The sequence below is a fragment of the Camelus dromedarius genome, chromosome 3 (assembly GCF_036321535.1).
Source record: "Camelus dromedarius isolate mCamDro1 chromosome 3, mCamDro1.pat, whole genome shotgun sequence".
In the NCBI taxonomy this organism is placed as follows: Eukaryota; Metazoa; Chordata; class Mammalia; order Artiodactyla; family Camelidae; genus Camelus; species Camelus dromedarius.
In genome coordinates, this window is record NC_087438.1 from 79,919,911 (window position 1) to 79,946,390 (window position 26,480).

The 26,480-nt window shown below is 34.8% G+C and overlaps 1 protein-coding gene across 5 annotated transcripts in view; it reads left to right on the top strand.

The window, feature by feature from the left end:
* Window positions 1–26,480, top strand: part of COMMD10 (COMM domain containing 10) — a 161,136-nt gene that overhangs the window by 96,777 nt on the left and 37,879 nt on the right. The window contains exon 6 of one of the 5 annotated variants that reach the window (XM_064483326.1): window positions 20,569–21,100. The exons of the other annotated variants lie outside the window; for them this stretch is intronic. Coding sequence (XP_064339396.1) covers window positions 20,569–20,622 — 54 coding nt within the window. The 3' untranslated portion in view covers window positions 20,623–21,100. Of the gene's footprint in view, window positions 1–20,568; window positions 21,101–26,480 lie in introns of those variants that run through there. 5 annotated transcript variants of the gene reach the window in all.

Consider the following 26,480-nt stretch of genomic DNA (forward strand, 5'->3'; position numbering starts at 1 on the left):
AAACTCACTTAATTCTGGTATTTTATTTTTTTAATACAGCAGTGGATTTGATAGTATTTTGATGATAGTTTACTTAACATTTTGTGTGTGTGTGTATGTGTTAAGGAATGAAATTATTCTCTGGTTTTCCTTTTTCATACTGTCTTTCTCAAGTTGTGGTCTCAAGGCTATGGCAAATTTGTTTGAATGTAGGTCTGGAACCCAGATTATGCTAACTTTGGAAGCCAGGCATCAAAACTGAAGCTTCCCATGTAGACAGCTGGGAGCTATTCTTGGTTCTTCAGCAGTAGAAACCTCCTGGAAGGGATGGTTTAAATAGTACTGCATAACAGTGCATTTTGAAGTTATCTATAATTACCTTTAAAGCATAATCAGGTACCACAGTCTCGGATAACAGATCCAGGTCCTGAGTTGCTCAGACATACTACACTCCATTCATGTTCTTCAGGAGTGAAGATTTATTTGAGTTACGGGGCATTCAACCAGGAGGCAAAGGAACTCTAAGCCCCTAGGGAGTGAACAACTGAAAGGTAACTATTTATCTTTGCCTTTTGACTCTTTTTTTCCATTTTGTTCCTGTTTGGAAGAGAATCATAGGAATTGTAGGCATTATAGAATCATAAACTTTGGCAGTGTTTTGGGACGATAGGAAAATACCTGTATAGATCAGAGTTTCTGAGCTTGGGGCTTTGGGCTCTGTGAGAAAAAGAAGAGTGGACTTACTACTGAAGATCCATGGACCCATATGCAACCCAAGTATTGTTTATACACTGAAGAGATAGTATAACATTCATATGTTATTGCAGATTTTCAAATATACTCAATAATTTCATAAGTAAATCTACAGTATCAACTGAACAGTTGTAGTTTTAAATTTGTGGTACATTTGGTTGTTAATGTTTTCAAGCAACTTTAACCTACCTACTCTCCTATGGTAGTCTGTAAGTTTTTTATTTGTTCGTTTTAAAGGCACTGTCCTAATCAAACACTAGTCCCTTTGTCTCACAGCTGAGGATATTCTTGGTTGTATAGTTACTGATGTTTATAGCTAGTTAGTCACAGACTCCTAATGAGAGCATATGTTTTCGAGATTCCTTAGAAATGCTATGAAGAAAAGTTCTTAGATTTATAGTACTAATTACCAGTGTTTAAACTTCAAAAAAGTATAGACACTTGCATCTCTTGACCTTGGGCTATGCAGAGATTGAAAGTTACATTGTTGCCTTTTGAAAGTTAACAAAATAGCCCCTGTTTTTGTAAAATTGTTCTTAAATTTAAAAATATGTTTTGTACTCTCAATTTAGTAAATTCTTTTTGAGGTGGTCCCCAAAACAATTAGTTTTTGATGTTATGTTTTGGTTCTAGCCACCATTCTTTGATTAAATGGGTAGTAAGTCAAGAAAAAAATAAGGGTGAATTTTTAGAGTTCTTTATTTTCCCAGAGTTTATCTTGCCAGAGGAAAAATAAGTAGATAGATAGAAAGACAGTTCAACCAGAAAAAATAATAGTAATAGTAAAACCTGTGTAGCAGGTTTGAAATGATGTACTGAGTCCATAGATCTGGGCATGTCCTTTAGGAGCATGGTGGATGTGGGTAAGCCTCAGAGCATCAGTCAGCACTGACTAGTGTGTGATGATTCCAAACAGAGATTTGGTGAAAGGAGGAAAAAAATGTCAATGCTCCCTGGGGTATTAAGGAGTTGGGGGGAGGGTGTAGAACGCAATTAAGAAGAAATTGCCTTGTCTTATTCTCTAGTGATAGTTAAATCTAATTGAAACCTCTTTGTTCTCATGAAAATATTCCCCAAAATTGTGAAAAATAAAGTTTATGTAGATCTTAAGAAAAGTTAGTTTTGAGCACTGGAATTAAATTTTTAATAGTTTAATTTGGAAATCTGTTCATCCTGAAATCCTTCTTGGTAAAAACAAAGAAACCTGTAACATAGATTAGAATTATTTTGGTTAACATTTATAGTTTCTGCATCCATTAAGCTATCAAACACTTACATTCCAAATGGTGTTACATTGACTCATTGACTCATCTAGTTAAATGGGAATATGTTTTTAGAAATAGAAGAACAAGAGTCTACTGGTAGTCATAAAGTTGACACAATGTTTAATGAGTGAATTTTAACATCTATTTAGGAACATGAGGCTGGACAGAAAGATACTCTAATAAGAAATTATCTCAGTTATTCATTTGACCTTTTGTTCACAGAAGGAACTAGAATTCAAAAGAAAATGACATTTAGTTTTTTTACATTATGAGTATTTTAGTAGATTGATATTGGCAGAATACTCTTGATGAGACTATGTAAAATATTTAAAAGTATTTTGTGTTGTTTTAGTCTGTGTTTCTTATTTCTTTTTTGTATTAGTTTTTAGGGGTTTTTTGGGGGCGGGGGTTGGAGGTAATTAGGTTTATTTGTTTAATTCTTTTTTTGATGGAGATACTGGGGATTGAGCCCAGGGCGATGTGCATGCTAAGCATGTGCTCTACCACTTAAGCTATTTGAGCTATTTCCTGCCTTCCTCTTAGTTCTTTTAAGTTGACATCTTTTACTGTATTTTATATATTAAATATTATTTTTCTTAAAAAGAAAAAAACAGGATAAAATGTGAGGAAATCTAGGAACTACTTTAGAAACATCAGGATTTCTACTTATTTAGTAACGAGGAATGTAAAAGTAGTTAAATTTATATACCAGAGAAGAAAGTTTTCACTATAAAGTAAAATGTAAAGCAAGAAATGAGTATGCTTTATCCGTATTTTACCTGAATGTAACTTATTCAACAAATGACAATTGTGTTCCAAACTAGATGCTAGAGTCTTTCTTAGGCTCTAAAAATATATTTGCAAATATTTTGGTGAATCAGGCATCACATTTATAATTAGAAATTTTAGGAGTTCTGGGAAGGGAAAGCTCCTTGTGCATGCAGCACACAGTCTAGGGAGCCTTAACCTGGTCCAGGAAAGATCCAAGCTGAGACATGAGCTGAAGCTGGAAGGGTCAGTCAGAGCCAGAGAGAGAGAAGGGATTTGGAGAGGGTTATAGGCAGTGGGAACTGCAAGTTCAGAAACCCTAAAGAGACAATAATATATTATAGGAAACTCTGAAAGATGTTCATAATCGCTGGCATGGAGGCAGGGAGGTGAGGTGAAGCCAGACTGAAATGATTCAAAAGGCAACACTTGAAGTCATCTGATTAAAATAAGGCACTCAGCATAGCCTTAAGAATGAAGGTATTCCAATTGGTGCTCCTTGCCTAATTGCTTAAAAGCATTTTTATGTTTCTAAGTGCTAAATTCATTTTTAGATTTTTTTTAAAAGGAAAGCATTTATTAGAAACATCGTTATAAGTCTGTGGAAATGATTTTACTGTTAATCTCCTGTTTATTGTACATTTTTAAAGAGCAAAGCATTTTAAACTTTGTCTCCAGGTCTGGTCCCTTAATTATGGTCTTTTCTATCCTTTAGTCCAGGTTCTGTGAGGAGACTAAGTTTGGAAGTATAATTCACCCCTCTTTTTCTTTTTTTTTTTTTTTTTGCAAGTTGAACCAATATTTTTTCATTGAGAAATAGTCCATAAATTCTTACTGCTCAATTAAGTCATTAATCTGTATGAGGACGTTGGTAGGGAAATTGTTTTGTTTGTTCACTAGAATTAGAAATCTGCATGTACAAAGGAACCATCTGTGTTTTTACTCATCATTATACCTCCAGTGCCCCCCATTGCCTGGTATCTTACTGATGCTATGTAAATATTTGTTGATTGAATTAATACTGTATTTTATTTTTGTTTTAAGTCCTGTTGAATATTTGATAGTTCCATGGTTCTGTGATAAAACCTAGGTCTAAGGTGAATGAAGTATTATATTATGATTTGAGTAATCTTTTAAATTTAAATAGAAGATGGATGAGAATATTATTTTTACATGTTATATATAAAATGTAAATTTTTAAGAATCTTAAAGAATCCATATGTGAATCTTCAGTTTATAAGGCTCCCTTTGAAATCAGTGTGATATTAAGACATAGTATAGAAAAGGAATATATATGTAGATCCATGACCAGGACAATGTGCAGTACATACTGACACATTGTAATTGACTATACTTCAATTTAAAAAAAAGACATATTATAGAATAAAAAAATAAGATCTGGATCGTTCTTGAAGTTTTATATTTTAGTTGTATTGAGAATCAGCAATTATATGCTGTAAACTACCACATTTTCATTTGTAAGGAAACTAAATTTTTCTAGTCTTATATCAAATCCTTTTTTAAAAAAATATTTACATGCCATAAAATTTACCCATCATGAGTATAAAATTTAATCATTTGTTGCAAATTTTTGCAGTTGTGGAACCATCACCAGAGTCCAATTCTAGAATATTTGCATCATCCTTAAAAGTTCCGTTCGGGACATTTGCAGTCAGTCCTTGCACACAGCATTAGTCAGTGACTGACCTGCTTTCTGTGTGTATAGATTTGTCTTTTATGGAAATTTCATATAAATGGAATCATACATGGTTTGTCCAAATTCTTTCACTTAGCATAATGTTTTTGAGGTTCCTTGCTGTTGTAGAATATATCAGTGGTTGGTAACTTTCTCGTGTGAAATAGTATTCCATTGTCGGAATGTATCCTATTGTGTTTATCCCTTTAACAGTGGATAGTCATTTGGATTTTTTCCAGTTTAGGACTATTATGAATTATGCTTTTGTAATGTTCATACAGAAGTCTTTGTATGGAAACACGTTTTCATTTTTCTTAATATTAAAGCCCAGGAGTAGAATTGGTGGGTTATATGGTAAGTTTATGTTTAATTTTTTTTTTTAATTGCTATACTCTTCCAAAGTGGCTGTACCATTTTACATTCTCCCCAGCAAAGTAGGAAGCTTTCAGTTTTTCCTCTTCAGTAACACTTGATATTATCAGTCTTTATAATTTGCCATTCTAGCAAATGTGTGATGGTACTTTCATTATTGAAGAATTGGTCTTCCTCGAAATAGAATTCTTGGTTTCTGTACTGTGAGTATGTTGTTTCATTTTCTTTGGCTTCCTAGTTTCTGGAGAAGTTTCTAAACTGTCAGTCTTATCATTTTCCCCTTTATGGAATTTCTCTGGCCCCTTTCAAGATTTATTTTTCATCTTTGGCCATCAGAAGTTTGACAAAGTTATTTTTAGTTTAAATTTTCCTTGTCTTTATCCTGCTTAGATTTTATTGAATTTCTTGGGCCTTAACCTGCTATTTTCCATCAAGTTTAGAAATTTTTTAGCTATGATGTGTATGGATGTTTTTTTCTTCCCTTTTATCACCTGTCCTATTAAGATTCCAGTTACACATGTTGGCTCATTTCATATTGTCTTACAGATTTTTGATGTTCTGATCATTTTACTTCAGCCTTTCTTCTCTCTTACCCTTGGATATGGTTATTTCTATTAATCCAATTTCAGCTATACTGATTTTTCCCCTTCCATCTCCACTTGGTTGTGCTCATTTGGGAATGTTTTATTTCAGTTGTATCTAGAGTCTCCTTTTTTTTTTTTTTCAGTTGTTTCCATTTTTCTCTTGAGATTTCCTCTGTATTCACTCACTATTAGCATATTTTCTTTAAATTTTATCATAGCTTCTTTGAATTATTTCATCTGTTAAATTCAGCATCTGAGCCCAGATTACATTTTTTCCTGAGTGTAGGTAGCATTTCCTGTCTCTTTGCATGTCTAGAAATTTTTGGTTGAAAACTGGACATTGTAGATTATATGTTGAAGTAACTCTGAGTTCTGCATATTCTTTAAAGGACCTTGGTTTTTTGATCCAATAGATTTGCTTGAATTGAAACTGCAAATGTTATCTTCTGTGTATTATACAGCTTATAGCTTCCCATTGCTGTTTTATTAACCTAAAACTCCTGTGAGTCTCCCTTTGCCTGTCAAATATGGCAGTTAGCCCAAGGATTTAGGCTTAGATTGGTGCTCATCCCTTTTGTTGTTTCTTTGCTTCTGAGGATTCCCTCTTAAACGATAGTGGCTGTGCTGACTTTGGACTCTATACTCTTGACAATCAAGCTTGTCCAGATTCATCTTTCTCCCTCTCAGGCTTCAAATGATTGATGAGTTAACTCAGTTAATAATAGCATCAGAAATTCAAAAACCTGTTTTTTCCATCTTTTTCACCAAGCCTCATTGGTCTCCCTTGCTCATGTGTAATTTTGCTATCAGCCAGGGATTTATGTATTTTAAGCTGTGAATTTGGGTCTCATGCCTTCTGAGGTTGACTTGCTGCCAAGATTAACCCCTCTAAATTTCAGCTGCTTTTCCAGCCCTAAACTCTAATTTCTAATCTCTTTAGCCATATGGCTGCATTTTTTCCCCTCTGTTTTCTGCAGCTGTAGTTCTAGCTGTGGAGCTTGGTCAGTACCTCATGGCCAGTAAAGCATGAACTCTTACCCATTCCACTTTAATTTTTCAAAATTAAAATTAAACTCTCTTCAGCCTTATATATGCTTTTGAATACTTTCCAGGGTCCTAATATTGTTTGTTTGTTTATATTAATCTAGTATTTTATCACTGTTATCTCTAGCGTTTTGTGTGACCACTTCAGTCATCCACCATGACCAGAAGTTGAACTAACTCATTCCTATTGATTTTAATGATACTTTTTTAAAAAGCCTCTAAATGCTCAATAAAATTTAAATGAAGTTTTTTTAGATATTTAGGATATTAACTTATGCCTCAACTCTTCCAAGTTCATGTTGATAGTTATTACTTTTTTTAAGATACAACAAATTTATATTTTAGCTGATAGGCTGTTCAGTTTCTGTAAGGTGTGTGTGTGTGTTTAATAGTGCAATTAAAGTCACATATTCATTCTTCACCTCTGACAGATTTGTAGGCATTTGATTGGAGAATAGTTTGACATTAGACTTGGTGGTATTATTGAGGAACTTAAAATTAAAAGACAGTGCAAATATTTTTATTCTCAAAGAAACATTTTATGTCACGCTGTGTTGGACACTTTCTTCTATTGTAATCTAACTGACTTTTGTGTTTTTATAATGGTTAGCACTGTGGACACTAATATGCAATCCATTTATTGAGTTGTTCCCAGTTTAGAACAATGTGCTGTTGTCTTTTGTATTTGATATAGATTAGTAACCTTGTTTACATGTGGAAATGTGCATTCTCTGATGAAATGGAATTTTTTTTTTAATTGAAGCTAGATCAGTTTCTGGTGTACAGCATAATGTTTCAGTCATACATATACATATATATATATTCATTTTCACGTTCTTTTTTATTATAGGTTACTACAAAACTGGACCTTTTGTTTCTCCATATTTTCCAACATATTACATCTATTATTAACTATTCTAAATATAGTTTCATAAAATTGTAGAGTTTTAAAGCTGGAAGGGAAACAAATGATTAGTACTACCAACCTATTTGCTTTATTGGTGAAAAACTAAAGTACAAACAGGTAAAGTAATACTTTACTTGGTTGAATATTAATATATAGTATAAGATCTAGTTTTTGAACCCAAGGCTCCTAAAAACCTTACTTCATTACCTGTTCTACATCTAATTCTACTTCCTCCTCAAAAAACTTATATTAATGTCACTTTTAGGAAACTTTCATGTCCCTTTCAAGAAACAGTCCTGTCCAACAATTATAATGTAAAATTTTCTTATTCTGATTATCTAGATTTAATTAGCACATATGGCTTCTTTTTTTTTCCAGTTGGATTTTAGAGTATTCATAAGCTGCAAAATTCATATTTTAAACTTTTACTTAGAATAAAACATCAGTAAGTATGTAGATGTGGTTTTTCTAACAACTGTAGAAGAAATTCCAACATGAATTTTCATTTTAAAGCATGCTTATTTTGTGTAAATTATCCATTAAGTGGAAAATAAAGCTGGAGATGGGCAGATAAATTACTAGAATCAACTTAGACATGTTGTATGATACCTTATCTAATGTTGTAATGTGAGGTCGGGATGTTGGAATGCCCCAGATAATGGCAGGAATTCCCACTCTTCCTCCCTCCCTCCTTCCCTCTCTGTTGCCCTCTACCTTTCTCCCTCTTTCCCTTCCCTCCCATCTTTCCTTCCTTCTTCCTCCCTTCTGTCGTTCTTTTATTAGTTCTTTAATTAGTGGGATATTTCAAATACTTTTTCTGAATCTTAACTCTTTTTCTAAGTGTAACTTTGAGTGTGCTAGGACTTGGATATTTGCTTTGAAGAACTTTTGGTGTAATATTACCTTAAAATTACTCAAGACAGAAACCTAAGAGTTATTCCTCAAGTCCTCTTCCATATTCCCCATTCATTTCTTAAGCTTATTGTTTCTCTATTCAAATTCTATCTTGAATCAGCTCTCGTGTCTCTTTATAGCTACTGACACCTATTCCAAAGTGTCATTATCCTTTAACTTTCCTGACTCCTGCAGGAGCCCCTCTAATCCATTTATACACAGTTGAAAGTTGACCTTCTTAAAATGTTATTTGGATCACATTACTTCCTGCTTAAAACACTTTTTAATAACCCTCTATTGTGCTTAGTATAACATCCAAACTCTTTTCTGTGGTTTTTGATACCTTGTCTGATTGAGCCCAATTCTCTGCTTTCCGGCTTGATCTTGTTTATTGACCACAATCACATTGATGTTCTTGTAGTTCCTCAAATGCTGGTATTTCTCTGTCGCAGTTTGTTTTGCATTCTTTTTCATCTGCCTGGAACTCTTTTTCCAGCTTTGCATGTAGCTAACATCTTCTCTTACTTTCTCCACTCAAATACTGTGTCCTTGGAGGGGAAGACCTTGAGCACCGTACTTATCCCAGTCCGTTGTTAGTTTCCTTTTTACCCTTTTTTTTCATAGCTTGCATTTTGGCTGTTTTCTTGTATTTTTGTCTGTTCTTCTAAAATTTAAATCTCATGAGGGTAAAAGACCCTATACACACTACCTGGTCTACAATAAGAATTCAGTTTTTGTCAACTGCTTGAATGAAAGTTAAAGTTTTTTGGATAAGTAGTTCACCTTAAGCCAGAGAGTCTGTGCAGAGAAAAGGAACCTTTAAAATGTAATTAGTTAATGAAAAGAACCTGTAAAATGTAATCATCTAGTCTTGCATTTTGAATGTGGCCATAAATTTATTTTGCCGCTATTAAATATGGCATTCAGCATGTAACATTAGATTGTAAATGTGTCTAAAAAATTAAAGTACTAGTGTTCGAGACTACTTATCAACTGGAAACTTTTTGCCTTGCTTAAAGGTGAAAGATATATCATTTTAAAATGATTATACATAACCTAGCTTGTCCATTTTGTATTTGGTCTTCTCATTTTGACATTTTATACCATGTATGCTTATCATTTATGAATAATGGTAAGGGTCTGAAGTGGAGTATAGACAGCTGGGCATATGAATGTGTTCTGGTTGTGTGGAGGATCTGGAAGTTGAGGGATCCGCACTCATTCAGTCATTCATTCATTCATTCATTCATGACCTGTGGAATGCTGAGTTCCTACTGTTTGAGGGGAAACAGGAGCTAAGCGTGGTAAGACTTAAGTGACCTTCATTTCTTACTCTCACTCCAAGCCACTTGAATTTGAGGAAATTCATCTTCTGCCCTTATTCTGAAAAGCAGTGACTCTTCTTGGTATGGATAGAGCAATTGGAGAACTCCAGCAGATTGCAGAAACACTTTTAAGTACTCCACAGCCCTATGCAGGACACTTTGTTCCTCTCCTGGTTAGCCTCCAGAAGAGACTGAGGACATGGTTCACTGTCATAGCCCTACTGCTGCTTCTCGCCTTGGCTAATGATTTCTCTCAGTTTCCCACTCTGTGTACTCCCAGAGGAGCTGCCAGACAGTACGCTTCTGGAGCACAGGTCTGGCCAAAGACCCCTAAGCTATTGATACCACCTACCTTTTATATAAGGTAAATTCTAAGCTCAGTTCCATTATTAATCCAGCAAGTATTATAATAATAGCAGTGCCTACCTCCTGACATGACTGCAAGAATTCATTGAATTAATGAATAATAAAGTGCTTTTCACAGAAGCTAGGCAAATGTCATTTGTTGTGACTGCCATCATCATTTAAAAAAACCAGCACCACCACCACTGCCCCCAACACACACACCCAGACAGTACCATTAAGGGTGTTTTAAAGAGGGTCATGGGGAGAAGACTACTGTTCTAAGCACCCTGGAGTAATAAATCTATTACAGGATATGTACTCTTTCTAAATCATTCTCTTCCCTTAGTCACATCCGAAAAGAACATTCTCAAAGGCTCGAAGCATACATCGTGCCTAACCTCAGTTTCTCCATGCCGCCTCTTTCTGGAGGAGCACATGCAGGCACATCAATGGTAACAACTCAAGTTGTTGGTTGGTTGGTTTGTTCACGTACTGCCGGAATAAGGCAAGGTTTCCATCTTCCCTTGAGGTACCCCCCAGTTTATTCTGGTCGTCTCCGGGCTATTTCAGTAGTGCTCTCAGTGTCCACATGTTCCTTTACACTTGTCTTCTCATGCAGACGCAGGAGGGCCGACCCTCCCCACCACTTCTGTGATGTATGCTCTGCGTAACTCCTTCCTTATTAGAGGTGCTGTCTATTGACGCTCTCACAGATGCAGATTCTGAAGCACCTAAAATGGCATTGTGTTCACCATAGTCATCACTGCTGGGGTCGGTCTCCATGTCTCTTCTGAAAACAACTTCTGTCTGTAGGTCCATAGACATTAAACATATGCCCATAGACAGACATTTCCATAGGTCCAGCCTAGTCTTTTCTCTCCCTTCCCCCCAACTTCCTTCTCAAATCAGCTCCTCTTGGGTTTCCAGCCCCTGTGCAAGTCAGGTCACATACACAGCTTACGTATGTTACCAGCTCCACTATACTGTCCTACTGCGGACACCCAGGTACCTTTCAAGTCCAGGCTAATGTTAGCACTTAAATTATTTATTCATTCATAAAAATAGTAGTTACGATTTTTATAAACCCTAATATGATATTAGGAGTTTTGAGTAAAGGCAAATTGCTGGTCTTGATAGTTTAAAACATTAAACACTCTTTTTCAGAAATTCTCTAACTTCACTTCCATTTCATACAAGTTCACATTATTTCTGCGCCCCAAGCCCAAGGTATAGGTAAGTTTACTGCTCTAACCCATACTCTGACTCTCCCTCACTTTCTTCTGCTTTCCTAGTTCATAGGATGGGGTACGCAGGATCCGTTTCTATCCGTATTAGTTTCATTTACCCTTGGCGTAAGTTGCAAAGTGTCACTACGTAAGGCCTGGCTTCAGCCTACTGACAGAAATTGTTTTCTCTTTATTTCAGAGCTCTGAACCTCTAACCTAGTTTTCTCCTTAATGGAGCTTGGCTTTTTCAGACAACATGGCTTGGATTCCTTTGAGCAGGCATTGTTATTCCTACTAATAATTTTGCAGCTTTCTCTAAATTGATTATGATTACCCATCCTCTTTATTCTCCAGCAGCTCATTTTAGGTGTTCTTCTATTTCCCTTTTCCGTCTTTGACAGTATCTTTGATAAAGACCCCTTTATTTTATATCTTTAATCTGGTACTACCCACAGAGATTTGTTCAATTCATACTCCCTGGTAATTTAACATAGAATAGTACTCTCCTTGAAATTTCTCATTTATGTTTTGTCTCATATGTTTCCCACCTGCCAGTCCACTGGTACTTGTGGGGAGTAGGGAATATGACCAGAAATACTAAGACCACCCACTTAGGTGATTTCATTTCTATTATCTTCATTTCCCAAGGTATTGGCTTCAGGTTATTTTTTTGCTCTTGTGTTATTACAGGGCTTAGTTTTCTGATTTGACTGGTGATGCTGGGCATTCACAGCTCTTCAGTTTCCCAGTTTATAAGCAAGAAATTTAAAAGTCACTATCAATGCCTTTAATCATGAAAAAGACAAGTGAAAGGAATTAGTCTGTCTCACCCAGGGATGTCAGTGTGTGTATACCAGTGGGAACCAGACAGCATGTCTAGGTAAAATCACTATCACAATGCAACTACCTTTTTACTATGGTAATTTTAGCTGAACTGGGTCATGTTATAAATGTCAACAAGGCAAGAGAGGGAATAAAATGCCATCAGAATAATGCACATGTGCTTACATTTCAGTGGAAATTCAAATCTTTTATAGGAATCAGGATTAGAAGGGTTTTTATTTTTTCATTGTAGCGATAAATGTGAACACAGTTACTGTCACTGTGACTTTTTCTTAAGTGTTCATTTTGACCTCATCCCTGGTTTCCTTAAGTTAGGGTAAAACATCTCAATTTTGCCATTGGAGGTTGGTACAGATAAGAGTTTTCAGCTAAATAGATACCAGTCATTGTAGCCGCTTGATTTAAAAATACACTTCCAATTCACCTTTAAAAACTGGCTTGGAAGGAATGGGATGTAATGTAATGTAAGCCACAAAACCACCATTTGATACTAAGATCATTCATATTCTAGGCCAGAGTTTTAAAATTCAAAAAAATAAAATTTTATGATCATTGTTGATTTTGTACAACACAAACTGGATGTTAATTTTAATTTAAATTAGTTTAGTCAAAATAACTGAAGTAAGGAAATTTCACATTTGCCATGTTCATATATAGTAATTTTCCTTATTTCAAGAAAAAGAATTATAGATTAAAAAGATTTAATAAGATGGATTTGTCAAAGAACCTTTAGTAGGCCACTGCTTTTTTTTCCTTCAAAGTTTCATTTCAACCTGAAGAGATAATATAATCCTGCTGTGATTTTAAATGAATCTTTTCATAGTTGTGTAAATTGTGATTTCTCCTGAATTGTAGGATTGTGAATGACAGTTATGTCTGGATTCTGATCCTTTTCATTTTCTGATTCAAGCTTATTAAAATAGGACCCTTTAGGATGACTGTGACTGTCTCCTTGTCGCAGTGATTATAAACTTAGCTTTGATTATAAACAAGCTTTAACTACTTCTTAATTCAGTTTAATCTTTCTGTATTGGCCAAGAAAAAATTCTTCACTGCAGTAAATAAGCATTAAGGCATAGTCCTATATTGCAAAGATTAACCCAACTGTGAGAGTCATAATTTTGATTTTGACTCCCATCTTATGATAGAATTAAGGTAGATTATCTTATCTTCCTGTAAAATAGTATAAAATAAACATGTGCCTATAGACGTTACAGTTTAAAATAGAATTTCACTTTAGAAGAAACTAATTTGCCTTCACATTTGAGCATAAAAATGGCAGTACATTGAGGACATTTATAATTTATCTACTTTGAAAATAGTTATGTTTATTATTTCCCTTTTTACTATTTTTTTATTCCTACTTACAGAGTGAGAGAGTCAGGCAGGAAATTTATATTTAAGATTGATCATTTGTTTTGAGTCGGCTACAGACTAATCACGACTAAGTCTAATATAGATATTTTGGGTTCGATTTCTAGGTGACAAGTATTCGTGTGTAATAAAACTCACCGCTTGAGCTGGCATTGATTGTCATTGTTGTTGATAATCCTGGGAGGAGCAGCATTGATTGAATAAATGTGAAGATTGAATTTGCCTCCTTCTAGCAAGGTGGTCACAGAAGCAGGATGAAGTATAAAAGCTGACAGCAGCATAGCATTAAATCCATTCAGCTGTACTTCAGAGAAAAGAAATGGCAGTGATTAAGGGTACTGTTCAATTCAACAAGCATTTATCGAGTAATTCTATAGCCCAACGCTGTGTTAGCTGCTAACAGATACAAAAGGAGAAGACAGTATGATTTGCCCTAAAGAAGTTTATCATGTAATTTGGGAGACAGATGACTCGTATATGAAACAGCTGGAGAACAAAATATGACAATATCTAATCGGGTGTGTGTTTGTTTGACAAAATACAAGCACAGTTATTTGTCCGGCAAGTGAAAAGACATATCTGTATGATGTTAAAATTCTGTGTAGTGACATAAAGCTGGGATAGTTGTGATTCTTGATTATTTTAAATGAAAAAAATAGTAATTTAAAAGATGTTTGTTTAAAATATCCTTTAGCCCAATCTAAACACCAGTTACATACATGATCACTTCGTCCATGAGACACTAAATGGATTCAGGAATACTTTGCTCTCTTTTAATGACTCATTCCATTGAGTATAAACTTTATTATGTTTTATTCAGTATTCTTTCTTTGCCTCTAATATCCTAGAGATTAATTCACTGTGTTTTGCAGTAAGTCTTCTATATATTCTAAATACAGTTTATTTTTCCAATGTCCAGGTATTCCAAGTTGTAATTTTCAGAAAGTAGGCCTCAAAGAACACAGTCATCTGCTTAGTTTTGTGTAAGGAGACCTTGTGGCAAAGCAGCCCCACTACATTCTGTGTATGTTATTTTTTTCTCCATTGGTTGCTGAGTGGTAATGATCTAGAAGAGTCCTTTGTTGCTGTTAATTGTGGTAAGAACAATTCAGGTGAGAGCTACTCCTCTAACAAATTCTAAGTGTGTAATGCAGTGTTGTTAACCGTAGGTACAGTGTTGAATAGCAGCTTTCTAGACCTGATCATCTAGCATAAAACTAAAACTTCATGCTTATTGTGCAAGTCCCCATTTCATTTCCCTCGCCCTCCCCCAGCCCCTGGCCACCACCATTCTGTTCTTTGCTTCTGTTTGTTTGATATTTCATCACCTCATATAAGTGGAATCATGCAGTATCTGTACTGTGATTGGCTTATTTCACTTAGCGTAATGTCCTCAGAGTTCATCCATGTTGCATATGGCAGGACTTCCTTCTTTAAAAAAAAAAGCTGCATAATATTCCATTGTATGTATACATCACATTTTAAAGAAAATCCATTCATCTATTGATGGGCATTTTAGACTGTTTCTACGTCTTAGGTATTGTGAGTAATGCAGTGAGCATTAGAGCAAATACCCAGAAGTTCTATTGCTGGATAATATGGTAGTTTTATTTTTAATTTTTTAAGGAATCTCCATACTGTTTTCCATAGTGGTTACACCATTTTATATTCGTATCAACAGTATGTAAAAGTTCCAGCTTTTCCACATCCTCACCAATGCTTGTTACCTTTTGTTTTTTGATAACAACACCAATTAAAAACAGCCATTTTAACAGGTGTGACATATATCTCATTGTGGTTTTGATTTCCATTTCCATGATGGCTAGTGATGTTTAATGTTTTCTCTTATACGTGTTGGCCATTTGTATGTCTTCTTTAAGAAAATGTCTATTCAAGTCCTTTGCTTATTTTTTAATCTAATTTGGGTTTTTGGATGTCGAGTTGGAAGAGTTCCTTTTATATTTTGGATATTAACCCCTTATCAGATATGTAATTTGCAAGTATTTCTTCTATTCTGTAAGGTGCCACCTTTACTATGCAGAAACTTTTTAGTATGATGTAGCCCCATTTATCTACTTTTGTTTTTGTTACCTCTGTTTCTGGCATCCTATCCAAGAAATAATTGACAAGACCAATGTCATGAAGTTTTTTCCTTATGTTTTCTTGTAGGAGTTTTATGTTTCCAGGTCTTATGATTAAGTCATTACTCCATTTTGGGTTGTTTTTTTATATGGTGTAAGATAAGAGTTCAGTTTTATTCTTTTCGTTGTGGATATCCAGTTTTCCTAACACCATTTACTGAAGAGACTGCCCTTTCCCAATTATGTATTCTTAGTACCCTTGTTAAAGATTAGTTGACCATATATGTATGGGTTTATTTCTGGGCTCACTCTTCTGTTCCATTGCTCTATATGTGTGCCTTTATGTCAGTACCATGCTGTTTTAATTACTGTAGCTTTGTCATATAGTTTGAAATCAGGAAGTGTGATGTCTTCAGCATGTTCTTCTTTCTCAAGATTATTTTGGGTATTTGAGGGGTTTTGTGGTTCCATACAAATTTTAGGATTGTTTGTTCTGCTTCTATAAAAAAATGCCATTGGTATTTTAAAATGCCATTGAATCTGGAGCTTACTTTGGGTAGTACAGACATTTTAACAATACTAAGTCTTCCAAGCCATGAACATGGGATGCCTTTCCATTTATTTGTGCCTTTAATTTGTCTCATCATGTTTTGTAGTTTTCAGTATACAAGTCTTTCACCTCAGTTAAATTTATTCCTAAGTATCTTACTCTTTTTGATGGTATTATAATTGAGATTCTTTTTTGGGTAGTTTATTTCTAATGTATAGAAATGGAGCTGATTTTTGCATGTTGATTTTTTTTAATCTTGCAACTTTACTGAATTCATTTATTAGTTCTCTGCAGTTTTTTTTTGTAGAATCTTATGGGTTATACTGCATATGAGATTATGTCATCTGCAAACAGAGATAATTTTAGTTCTCCCTTTAGTAGACTCTTGAAATAGTTTTAAGATTCAGCTTTGGGTGGGAGGCCTTTCCTAGCTGTTTCTCCACTGTACCTCCAGACCTGTTGTACATCTCTGTCATGACATAGATCACTGTAATTCAATTTATTTTAATAAATTCATTTGTCTCATTTATTATATTGGCATTTTTACCACATCACCAGGACCTCACATAGTTCTTGATATATCATAGGTTCTCAATAAATTAACACTTACTTAATGAATAAAACATATAAATTTTTTAAAACATAAATTTGTTATATATCAGAGTGCGAGTGAAAATTTGTTGTTGCATTTAGTTCTTATAATAAACATGGTGTACATCTTATAGTTAAGTGTCCAGTGGGTATGGCTGTATAAAATCCACCTTTTTTTTATCAGCCCCACCTCTACCATATAATTTTCTCCAAGAAAACTGATATGAAAAGCTGTGATAGTTATTTCTGCACACCATCCGCAGTTCTTGAAGTTGCCTTGACAAGCACACAGACTTCTTCAATAAGTCCAAATATAAGTGTGATAAATAGATACAATATTTGTGTGTATATGCACACACTCATCCTCTTAGAAACAGCTTTGCCAGTGTTAATTGACATTGCCTTCCTCCCAGTTTTCCACTTAATGATTTCAGATATTAAATTGCATTTAAAATGTTTTTTAGTATTTAGTCTCTGTTTCTTCTTTTTTAAGGTAATTTCTCTGTCTGGCTTAGAATGATTCAAATCCTGAATAAATACCGTTTACTCCCTGTCACTCCATATTCTTAAGATGATTTTACCAGCTCTTAGAGCCTCTTAGATATTCTAAAATAAGGTCAAGCTGATACCACAGCCTCTTGGTGGTAGGTATTAATGCTATAATTTTGGCCAGATGTAATCGACATGAAATACAATCATTAATAAACATTGATTATTCACTTGGAATTTTTAGTATTGCAGTTTTTCATAATAGAGTTTTTTATAATGTCAGCTAGTTTATTTTTGGCCGAACTATATTGTACTTCTTATGTGCTTAAAGATCAGGACATTTGGAGATTGCCCTATCTGGCAAATGGTAATTCTTATATTTTATCATTTTGAATTATTTTCTTCAAAGCCTTTATTTCAGCAATCAAGGCACCTAAGTTTTCACTTCTGCAGGTGATATTTCTTGGCAGTGAATACAAGACATTCTCCTGTTCAGTTTAAAAGAGTGAATTTGAAAACTTTTGTTGTTGTTAACTAGCCTTTCCCTGAAGACCTGGGTTTGGGCTTTCTTCTAACTATAGTCTGGTGGTCTTAAAAGCACTGAATTCATATCTAGCATGTTATATGTTGCACAATATAGTAGCTACAAATGCACTTTTCTAAGTTAACACATAGTGTGGTCTGTATTTATCATAATTTTAAAATATGACAAGTGTTTCTTGGATATTACAATCACTTATTAAATCCTGCCTGTAGCATTATATTGTAAATATAAATGAGAATATTAAAGGAAACCTTTTTAAAACCAACATTTTAATTAGCATTTGAAAATTCAAGCAATTTCATTAACATGGCTCCAGATAAATTCCTTCAACTTAGTCAGAATTTTATCTCCTTGGTAAGGTCCACTTCTTTTTTGAATTCTTTCCATCCTTTTCTCTCTTCTTCATTCTGTTTTCTTTTTGCTCTATAACCTCTCCTTTCTCGTCCCATGTTCCTTTCTCCACTTAAATATCTTTCTTTTCCCACATTACCTCTTCCATTTCCTCTCCTGTTTTACTACACTCACCTTATGCAGTTCCTTTCTTACATTTATGTGCTTTATTCACTTGCCATTCTGTCTTCCCTTTATTGAACCTAAAAATGGACACACCCTCCTGGCCTCACACGGTGATCTGCCATTATCTGCCTGTCTTGCCCTGTGCTCATTTTTATGAAGCAAAGTAGAAGGGAGATAAGAGTTTCGAGGGGAGAGATAGAGGTTCATTTTTTAATATATTTGTTTTTAACTCAACAAATCTTGTGGGGATTGTTGTTAACTAAAAATGTGTAAAATCCACTGTGATCCTTGTGCGAAAAGTTATGTTAGTACAGCATTCTTAGTTGAAAGCCATGACTCAAGTTGAGTATAAGTTTGTGACTGACATTTAAAAACCAGCTTTGTTGTTCCTTTCGTTTTAATTAAACAGACAACAGTAATAGAAGACGTGTTTATTAAAAGATCAACTATTGATGTAGTATGTTGCTATAGGATGCTAGAATTACTTTGAGCTTGAAGCAGAACCAAAACCAAAAACTTGGAAAGCTAAATGCAAAGGCGTCAAAGCAGTTTAGTTTCAGCCAAATGGTTAGACTAAACAATTAAAGACATTAATCGGATCCATATTTGTAAATGACAGAAATGATTACTAATTTAAGTATTATTCAGTGGTTCTTTGTCAAAGCTAAGTCTCCCTCATAATCCTGGTTCTGTGCTTTGCTGGCCTCATTCCTCAGGAGTTTGCTCCTCATAATAGGTTTGGGTTTTCATATTGTTGCCAGTAGAAATGGGGTTTTATGGCTTATGAAGAACTGATATTGTTCAGTTGAATATGAACTCCTAGGGAGCCTACACATTTTAAACATTTTCAAAGCCAACTGTTAGATTAATGTGGAAATACACTACTAATCCTGTTACAGTATTGTGGGTACTTCTCAGGTTCTCAGAGCAAAACCTTGAGGTTTGGTGATTATTACAACTTAGTGGGAATTTAAGCTGGTTTCTGACTATTAACAGATATAACATTTAGAGGAACGTTTTTAAATCATCAAAGATTTGAAAGTTGCTCAAGTTAGGTTCATTGAAAACTCCTGCCTTGTAACCTATTAATCATGAGAATGTTCTGTTCTTAATTGTCATGTGGTTCAGTAAATATGAGCAGTTTTCCTATGTCACCAATGCTATGAACAACCAGCTGACAGTTTCCTGATACTATTTTATTATGGTGTTTGCAAGTAATTCTGAAAATGGTATTTTAAGAAATGTCTTGCTCAGTAGCATCATTTCTTCCAGGAAATAGCCTTTCATTTTGATCTAAAAAGTTCAAGGATATGGCATCCTGTAGGAGCTCTGGAGTGTTACTATTTTCAGACCTGGTTTGTGTGCAACGTGAGCCATATTGATTTCCAGATAATATGAATTTATTCAAAACAGGAGATTGTAACATTTTAGGAGCAGATTGTTTTTTAGTTTTATTAAATTTACTTTGATTACAGCTAAGAAAATTGCTTTGAAACAACTAAGACATATTCTGACATCTAGCTCTGCTGTCACTTAATCTTTCCCAAGGTTTCTGCTGTTACCCTCTCTCTTCTCAGTGGGAGTTGATGGTATTGGTACAAATCAGGAGATGTAAGATTTAACGCTATTGACTTGCAAGAAATGCAAAATGTATTTTTCTCATTTTTTTTCTTAAATCAATATAACCAGTGAGCTTTGCTAAGTAATAATTTGACCACATAGTAAAAAAGCAGAATAGAGATAACTACGTAAACGATTGGAGTATTTTCTGCCAGTACTTCAGCTTCAAATGTTGCATTCAATTTTTTTTCCTGTGACACTTACGGTACAATTTAGAATAAAAGCATGGTGTGCTATTGGGTTTTTTTCAGAATTTCTGAGCTTATGATAGAAATAAATTATTTAATTTGTATAACTGAAACAGTAAAACAGTTCCCATTTCATGCAGACGGGAAAGTCTCTGCATTAGTCTGCAAACTCCTAAATGCTGTAGCCCCTCGAGTTCTTCTCTCTGATCTTATCCTGATCTTATTTTCCACTGTTTTCTCTTCTTGGCTCAGTTCACATTCATAGAAATCACAACCTGTACTCCCCACCCTGTGTTCCGCTGGTGCCTTAACTAACTTACTCTGCTCTACTTTTTCTTTTTCAATAGCGTCTGTCACTTTCTAACAAACCATAACGTGTTCTTACTTTTAAGGAACAAAATGTGTGAAATAAAATATAGAAGGGTGTGCAATGATAATGGATGGGTACAAATACTGTATATGTAACACAGAGAGGAAGTTAAGGAAATAATAATTCAAAAAGCACAAGATCTGAAGAAAGGTATTAGTCTTCAGATGGAAGGGCTGAGCATGTATCAAACTGAATGAGTGAATGTAGAAGACTCCCATGTAAATACATACTGTTGCTGTTTCAGTCCAGAGACAAAGAAGAAAATCCTGAGAGATTCCAAAGAGGGAAAAAAAAATAGGTTACCAACAAAAAACCAGGAATCAAACTGGTTTTGTACCTCTCATCAGCAGCCCTGAATTCTAGGGCATAGTGGAGAAGATGTCACTAGGACTCTGTAGGAGAATGATTTTGAAACTAGAAGTTTATATACCGAGCTAAACCGTCCATGAAGTGCGAAAGCAAAGATGATTCAGACATGCAAGAACTCTCAAAGTGCGTCTCCAGTAAAATGACAAGAGATGAAGAGGTGAGAGCCAAGAATAAGTGACTCTAACCCTGGAGTGTAATAGTATCGTGAAATGTCCGAAACGGGTAAGTGACAGCTTGGCTGCTATCCCAGAAGGCAACTGATTCAAATTGGAACTCGCAGTCTAACAAACAAACAGCAGTCCTACAATCCTCAGTTAGAGGAAATTATAGCTTTTGTAATTCTGAATCCTGACAGACCAAAATAACCCCTCAAAGGAATTAAAAATTATTCATTATCAACCCGTTCTCTGTTTAATCTCTTTTTGACTGATGAGCTTCCTATTGTTAGCTCACACTCTCTCTTCTTAATTGTATCAGTGTTCTTTATTTAAAATAAAATAGATGCATAGATTCTGGCACATTACACAAATGGGAAAAATAAACTGCAAAATATGTATAAAAAGCACGGATCTGAAGTTGTATCATAGGAATGATTGATTGCTGTGTCCTGTTACAGATAGTACCTTCACGGTTGACATTCCTGGGTAGGCTGTAGATAGGTGGATGGGCTAGGGGAGGGTTTTCCAGCAAAATGGAAAGTCTCAGACCCTGCAGAGACTGCTGTGACCCAGGCCCATTTCTGAGGGCCTGGTTAGCAGAGCTGATGCCCTTCTCCCCAGCACTCCTGAGGCTCCACGTCAGCTACTTCCTGTGCTCTGTCAACCATTTAAGCTTTAAAGGATTTCTTCACAAAAGGGACTCTGAGACCCTTTTAAAGTCTGCACTCTTTAACCTTAGAGACTAAATTATCCTATTGGGTATGTTTTTATAACTCATACTATTTTTTAGCTAGTGCAGAACTCGATCTGTGTGTAAATTATTTACAGATGAATGCAGTTCGAGCCAAATTGCCTTATTTAAATGTATCATTACCGGACACTTCAATCGCTTCTCCATTTGAACACCAAATTTTACTTCATCTCAAATATATTTGCATAAGCAGTTTATATCATTCCTTACTCAACCATTTTATGGTATTAAAGTAATAATTTTACCCATCTTCAAAACCATATGCATTAGATTATTACTACCATGAGAATTTATAAGTGAACTATGCATATTTTTTCCTCTTTATGTGACCTTCTTTCAATGATTATTACAAAATTGGAACTGTTTTCTTTTCATTGCTATCCAGTACTTTTTTGTTTGTTTTTAAAGCACACGAGTCTTTCAAATGCCTAAGTGTCTGTCAGCTCGCCAAGCTGCCCCAGTTGATTGGCACTGCTGTCCATTGACAATCCTTGTCTTTCCCTGCAAGTATTTCCATGAAGAATTCATTATATTTCTCTGATACTGCTAACAATTTCCCTCCCTCCCTTTGTTATGTCTCCTCCACTGGCCCTGTCTTCCACAGCAGAAGTTAATTCAGACCCCATTCTTCCATCCACGGTACCAGTGAAAATTTTAGCCTCTTCTCACACCTTTCTCTCTGCCAGTCGGGCCCCTGACCCTTCAGACATGTTAACCTCACTAATTATGAGCCTCCTATCTTTTTAAAATTACTTTTCACCTCTTCTGTTAATGCAAAACCTCACTTCTGCAGTTACTACGGATTCTTTCAGAACCATTAAAGCACAAACATCTTGGAAGTTTTAGTTTTCTGTGCTGGTGCCGTAAGTGGCTTCCCACCTGAAAAACAGCAGCCCAAAGCTAACAGTGTATGTAATCTGTCCCACTGCTGCCTCTCTTACCTAATCATCTGCCAGTCTCCCTCTTACCTACTGGTCTCCAGTTATGTGTACTGCCTCCTTGTTGTTTCTTGAGGACTCTATGCACGCCTTCGCCTTGGGAACTTTGTACCTGCTGCGTTTTCCCTCTGGAGTGTTCTGCTCCCAGATATTCTTGTGGTTTATCCTTTCACATCTTTCCGATCTTCACTCAGATGTCACCTTATCAATGAGACCTTCCCTTTCCACCTTAGCAAGTAACAATTCACCGTATTTCTAGCATATCCCATGCCCCATAGCTTCAGGCAAGCTATATGTTTTATTAAACAAATTATGTATTTTACTTATTTGTTAATTGTCAGTTTCCACTGAAATGCAAACTCCCACAAGGGCAGGGAACTTTAGTTTTATAAACTGTTGTTAAATTCTGAGCACCTAGGAAAGTGCCTGGCCTGTCATAAGCACTCAATAAATATTTGTTGAATAAATGAATATTATAAATGCTACCATGTTCAGTATTTTATACAAGTATACATTTTAGCTAGCATTTACCAATCTTTCCTTATGAGTGTGGAATTACAGTCAGATTGCCTGGGTTCAAATGCCATTTTTGTTACCTTGCACAATTACTCTCTGTGTTTCATTCTCTATCTCATAGGTTGCTTGAGGATTAAATGAGTTAACATATGTAAAGCAATTTTAACAGTATGTGGCACACATAGTACTCTATAATTCTGTGCCTAAGGAAATATTCACCATCATCAAATTTGGTTTTGTCATTTCTTTACCTTACTGAGCATTGTTATTTCTGAATATTTATGCTAAGGTTCTTTTGAGGTGGAAAGTCCTGGTCCTGACACCATGCAATGAATTTTTTTCTAAGTCATTTGTTCATCTTTTTTTTAAATCATGAATTTGATACTCTTATATAAAAACTTTCTTCAGGACAGAGATACTTAGCTAGGATGTGTACAGTGTTATATATACCCGCTTCAGGCCCCCCATTTGTAACATCCCAGAGCCCTCCATTTCTTTAATTGAAGTACCATCAGTTACAATGTGTTGATTTCTGGTGTACAGCACAATGTCCCAGTCATGCATATACATACATATATTCATTTTCATATTCCTTTTCATTAAAGGTTATTACAAGATATTGAACATAGTTCCCTGTGCTATACAACAGAAACTTTTTTTTAATCTATTTTTATATATAGTGGCTAACATTTAAAGCCCTCCATTTCTGTTCAGAGCTGTTTTGGTTCAAATCAGTATGTCAATGAGTAAATCACAAAGGGTGGCTTACTTGCTGCTGGTAATAAAACAAATATGCAGAAATAACCTGGACTTGTGAAGTAGATATAGTATACAGTCCTGGCATGCCGTGTAGTTTCTGCCCTTCAGAATGTGCCAGTGAAGTCCATGGCTCTCCAACTCCCACACACAATTCAGCTCAGTTATCAAGAGGCTCTTACGCTTGACACAGTTGAGTACCACTGATTTAGATAATCTCTCTACCCTAGAGAGAGTATGAATAGTGTCGTTTAGTTCAGAAGTAGTCATTTTTCTACATATCTTAAATAGTTCTTTAAATACAACTTGACTTTGCTTTTATCTTTAAACCATTTCATTTTATGTCCTTTATCTGTTAGTTTCTGGATTGTATTGAAGTAATCACTACAGTTTTCATGTTCAACTGTTACTTCCCAACTGGTTTCAATGAAGACTTTTAAGTTTCCAATGACAGTTATATAAAAATTTAAATAAATAATATACTTGCTAGTGATGATTTTAAAAGAATTAAGGACATTTTAACTATTCTACTAAAACAGTTTAAAGTTTTGCTTTATTTAGTACGATTCTTTGAAAAGTTAGAAGAAAAATATGCCCTTGTTTAAAAAAGTAATAAATTCGTCTTCAAACTAAAGCTGCTCAAGTTAGCCTTTGGTCTCCATATGTTTTAAAAAAAAAACTATAGCACACAACAGCTCAGTGACTTACCAAAAATGAACATTCCTGTGTAATAGTCACCCACTGAAGAAAGTACATGTTATCTGTATCCCCAGAAGCCCTCTTACTGATTCCTAACCACTTTCTCTTCTCTGCTCGCCAAAGTTAACCTCTCTCCCAACAATTCTAATATCATTGATTACTTTTGCCTTTCTAATAAACTTTGTATACATTGAATTAGTCACAGTGTACTGTTTTATCTGTGGTTTTTTTGTTGTTGTTGTTCTTATTGTTTTTCAACATCACATGTGTGCAATTCCTCTGTGTTTTGTATAGCAATGCATTGTGTTCCTGGCTGCATAGTATTCCATTTTATTACCATACCACAGTGAATTTAACCATTTTTCATATTGATGGGAATTTGAATTGGTACTATGATTGGTGCATATGTGCATGCATTTCTGTTGAGTACATACTTAGATATGAATAATTGGATCACAGGTTCAATTTTAGTAGGTAATTAAGTTTCCCAAAGTGGCTATATCAATTTGTTTACCACTCACCAGATGTGAATGAGAGTTGGGATTGCTGCATATCTTCTCCAAAACTTGGTATTGTCAGTGTGTTTAATTTCAGCCATTCTGGTGAGTTTGTAGAGAGGTATCACATTGAACTTCTGGTATGCATTTCTCTGATTATTAATGATTTGAGCACTTTTTGTCATGTTACTGATTTTTAGACATCCACTTATATAATGTGACTTTTCAGTTCTCTTGTCCATTTACCCAGCAAGTTGTCTATTTTTTGTATTGATTTGTAGATATTCTAGATACCAGCCCTTTGTTAATTGTTGTTGAAAATATTGTTTCTCACTCTGTGGCTTGCTTTCTAACTACCTTAAGGCATTTTTTGCGGAAAAGAAATTTTTAATTTTAGTGTGATCTTTTTTATTTGATCTATTTCTCCATCTTTTCCTTCCTGGTTCCTACTTTCTGTGCCCTATTTCAGAAATAATTACATTCTAATGTTGTGAAATATTCTCCAGGGTTATTGTTGGAAATTTTTCTTATTTTATTCCAGCCTTCTTTGATTGTATACCCTATAAATAAAAATTTAGGAGTATGCACCCTCCATATGTATATAATTTATATGTATATAAAATGATATATATATCATGTGTACAGCATACTCAGTATACTCATTTTTACATGAAATAAAAAAGATTAATTAGATAAGTACGTAAGTAGGTAAGTGTCCTTTCTCCATGCCCCAGTATTATAATACATGTAGTATTAGGCATTTCCTGATTTATGTACACTATACTGTATGTCAGCCTTTTTAGAATCAAATAATGTTGTCAAGTAAACTGTTTAAACTGTCAAGTAGGAAACTTAACTAATTGATATTCCAGCCAGAAATCTTTTACTTGGGAGTTTTCACTTGATATCAGTTGGAGAAAATACATTTTCTATAAGGCAGAAGATATTCCCCCAGTTTTCACACATTGTAATTTAGGAAATACCATAGTCTTACGAAGTGGTTAGGCATATGACAGGTGCTCTGCAAATACTTGATTTTTCCCCAAAGGCAAATTTAATCATTTTATTTACCTAGTTTAAATTCTCAGATTCACCAAATAACTCCTCACATAATGTATTTGTTTAAAGATTTTCTCATTTTTATAAGATTCGCTCAGTCAGAAGGCTTGAACTAACCATGAAAAGTTAAAGAAAACAAATTGTACATTTTTCTTTTTTATTTAATAGCCGGACGAAGACTTTTTAAAAAGGAATTGTTCTAATGCAGATGAAAACTACAGTGAGGTATCGCTTTGCACTGGTCAGAATGGCCATGATTAAAAAGTCTACGAATAATAAATGCTGGAGAGAGTGTGGAGAAAAGGGAACTCTCCCTATACTGTTGATGGGAATGGAAATTGGTGCATCTACTATGGAGAACAGTATGGAGGTTCCTTAAAAAACTAAAAATAGAGTTACCATATGATTCAGCA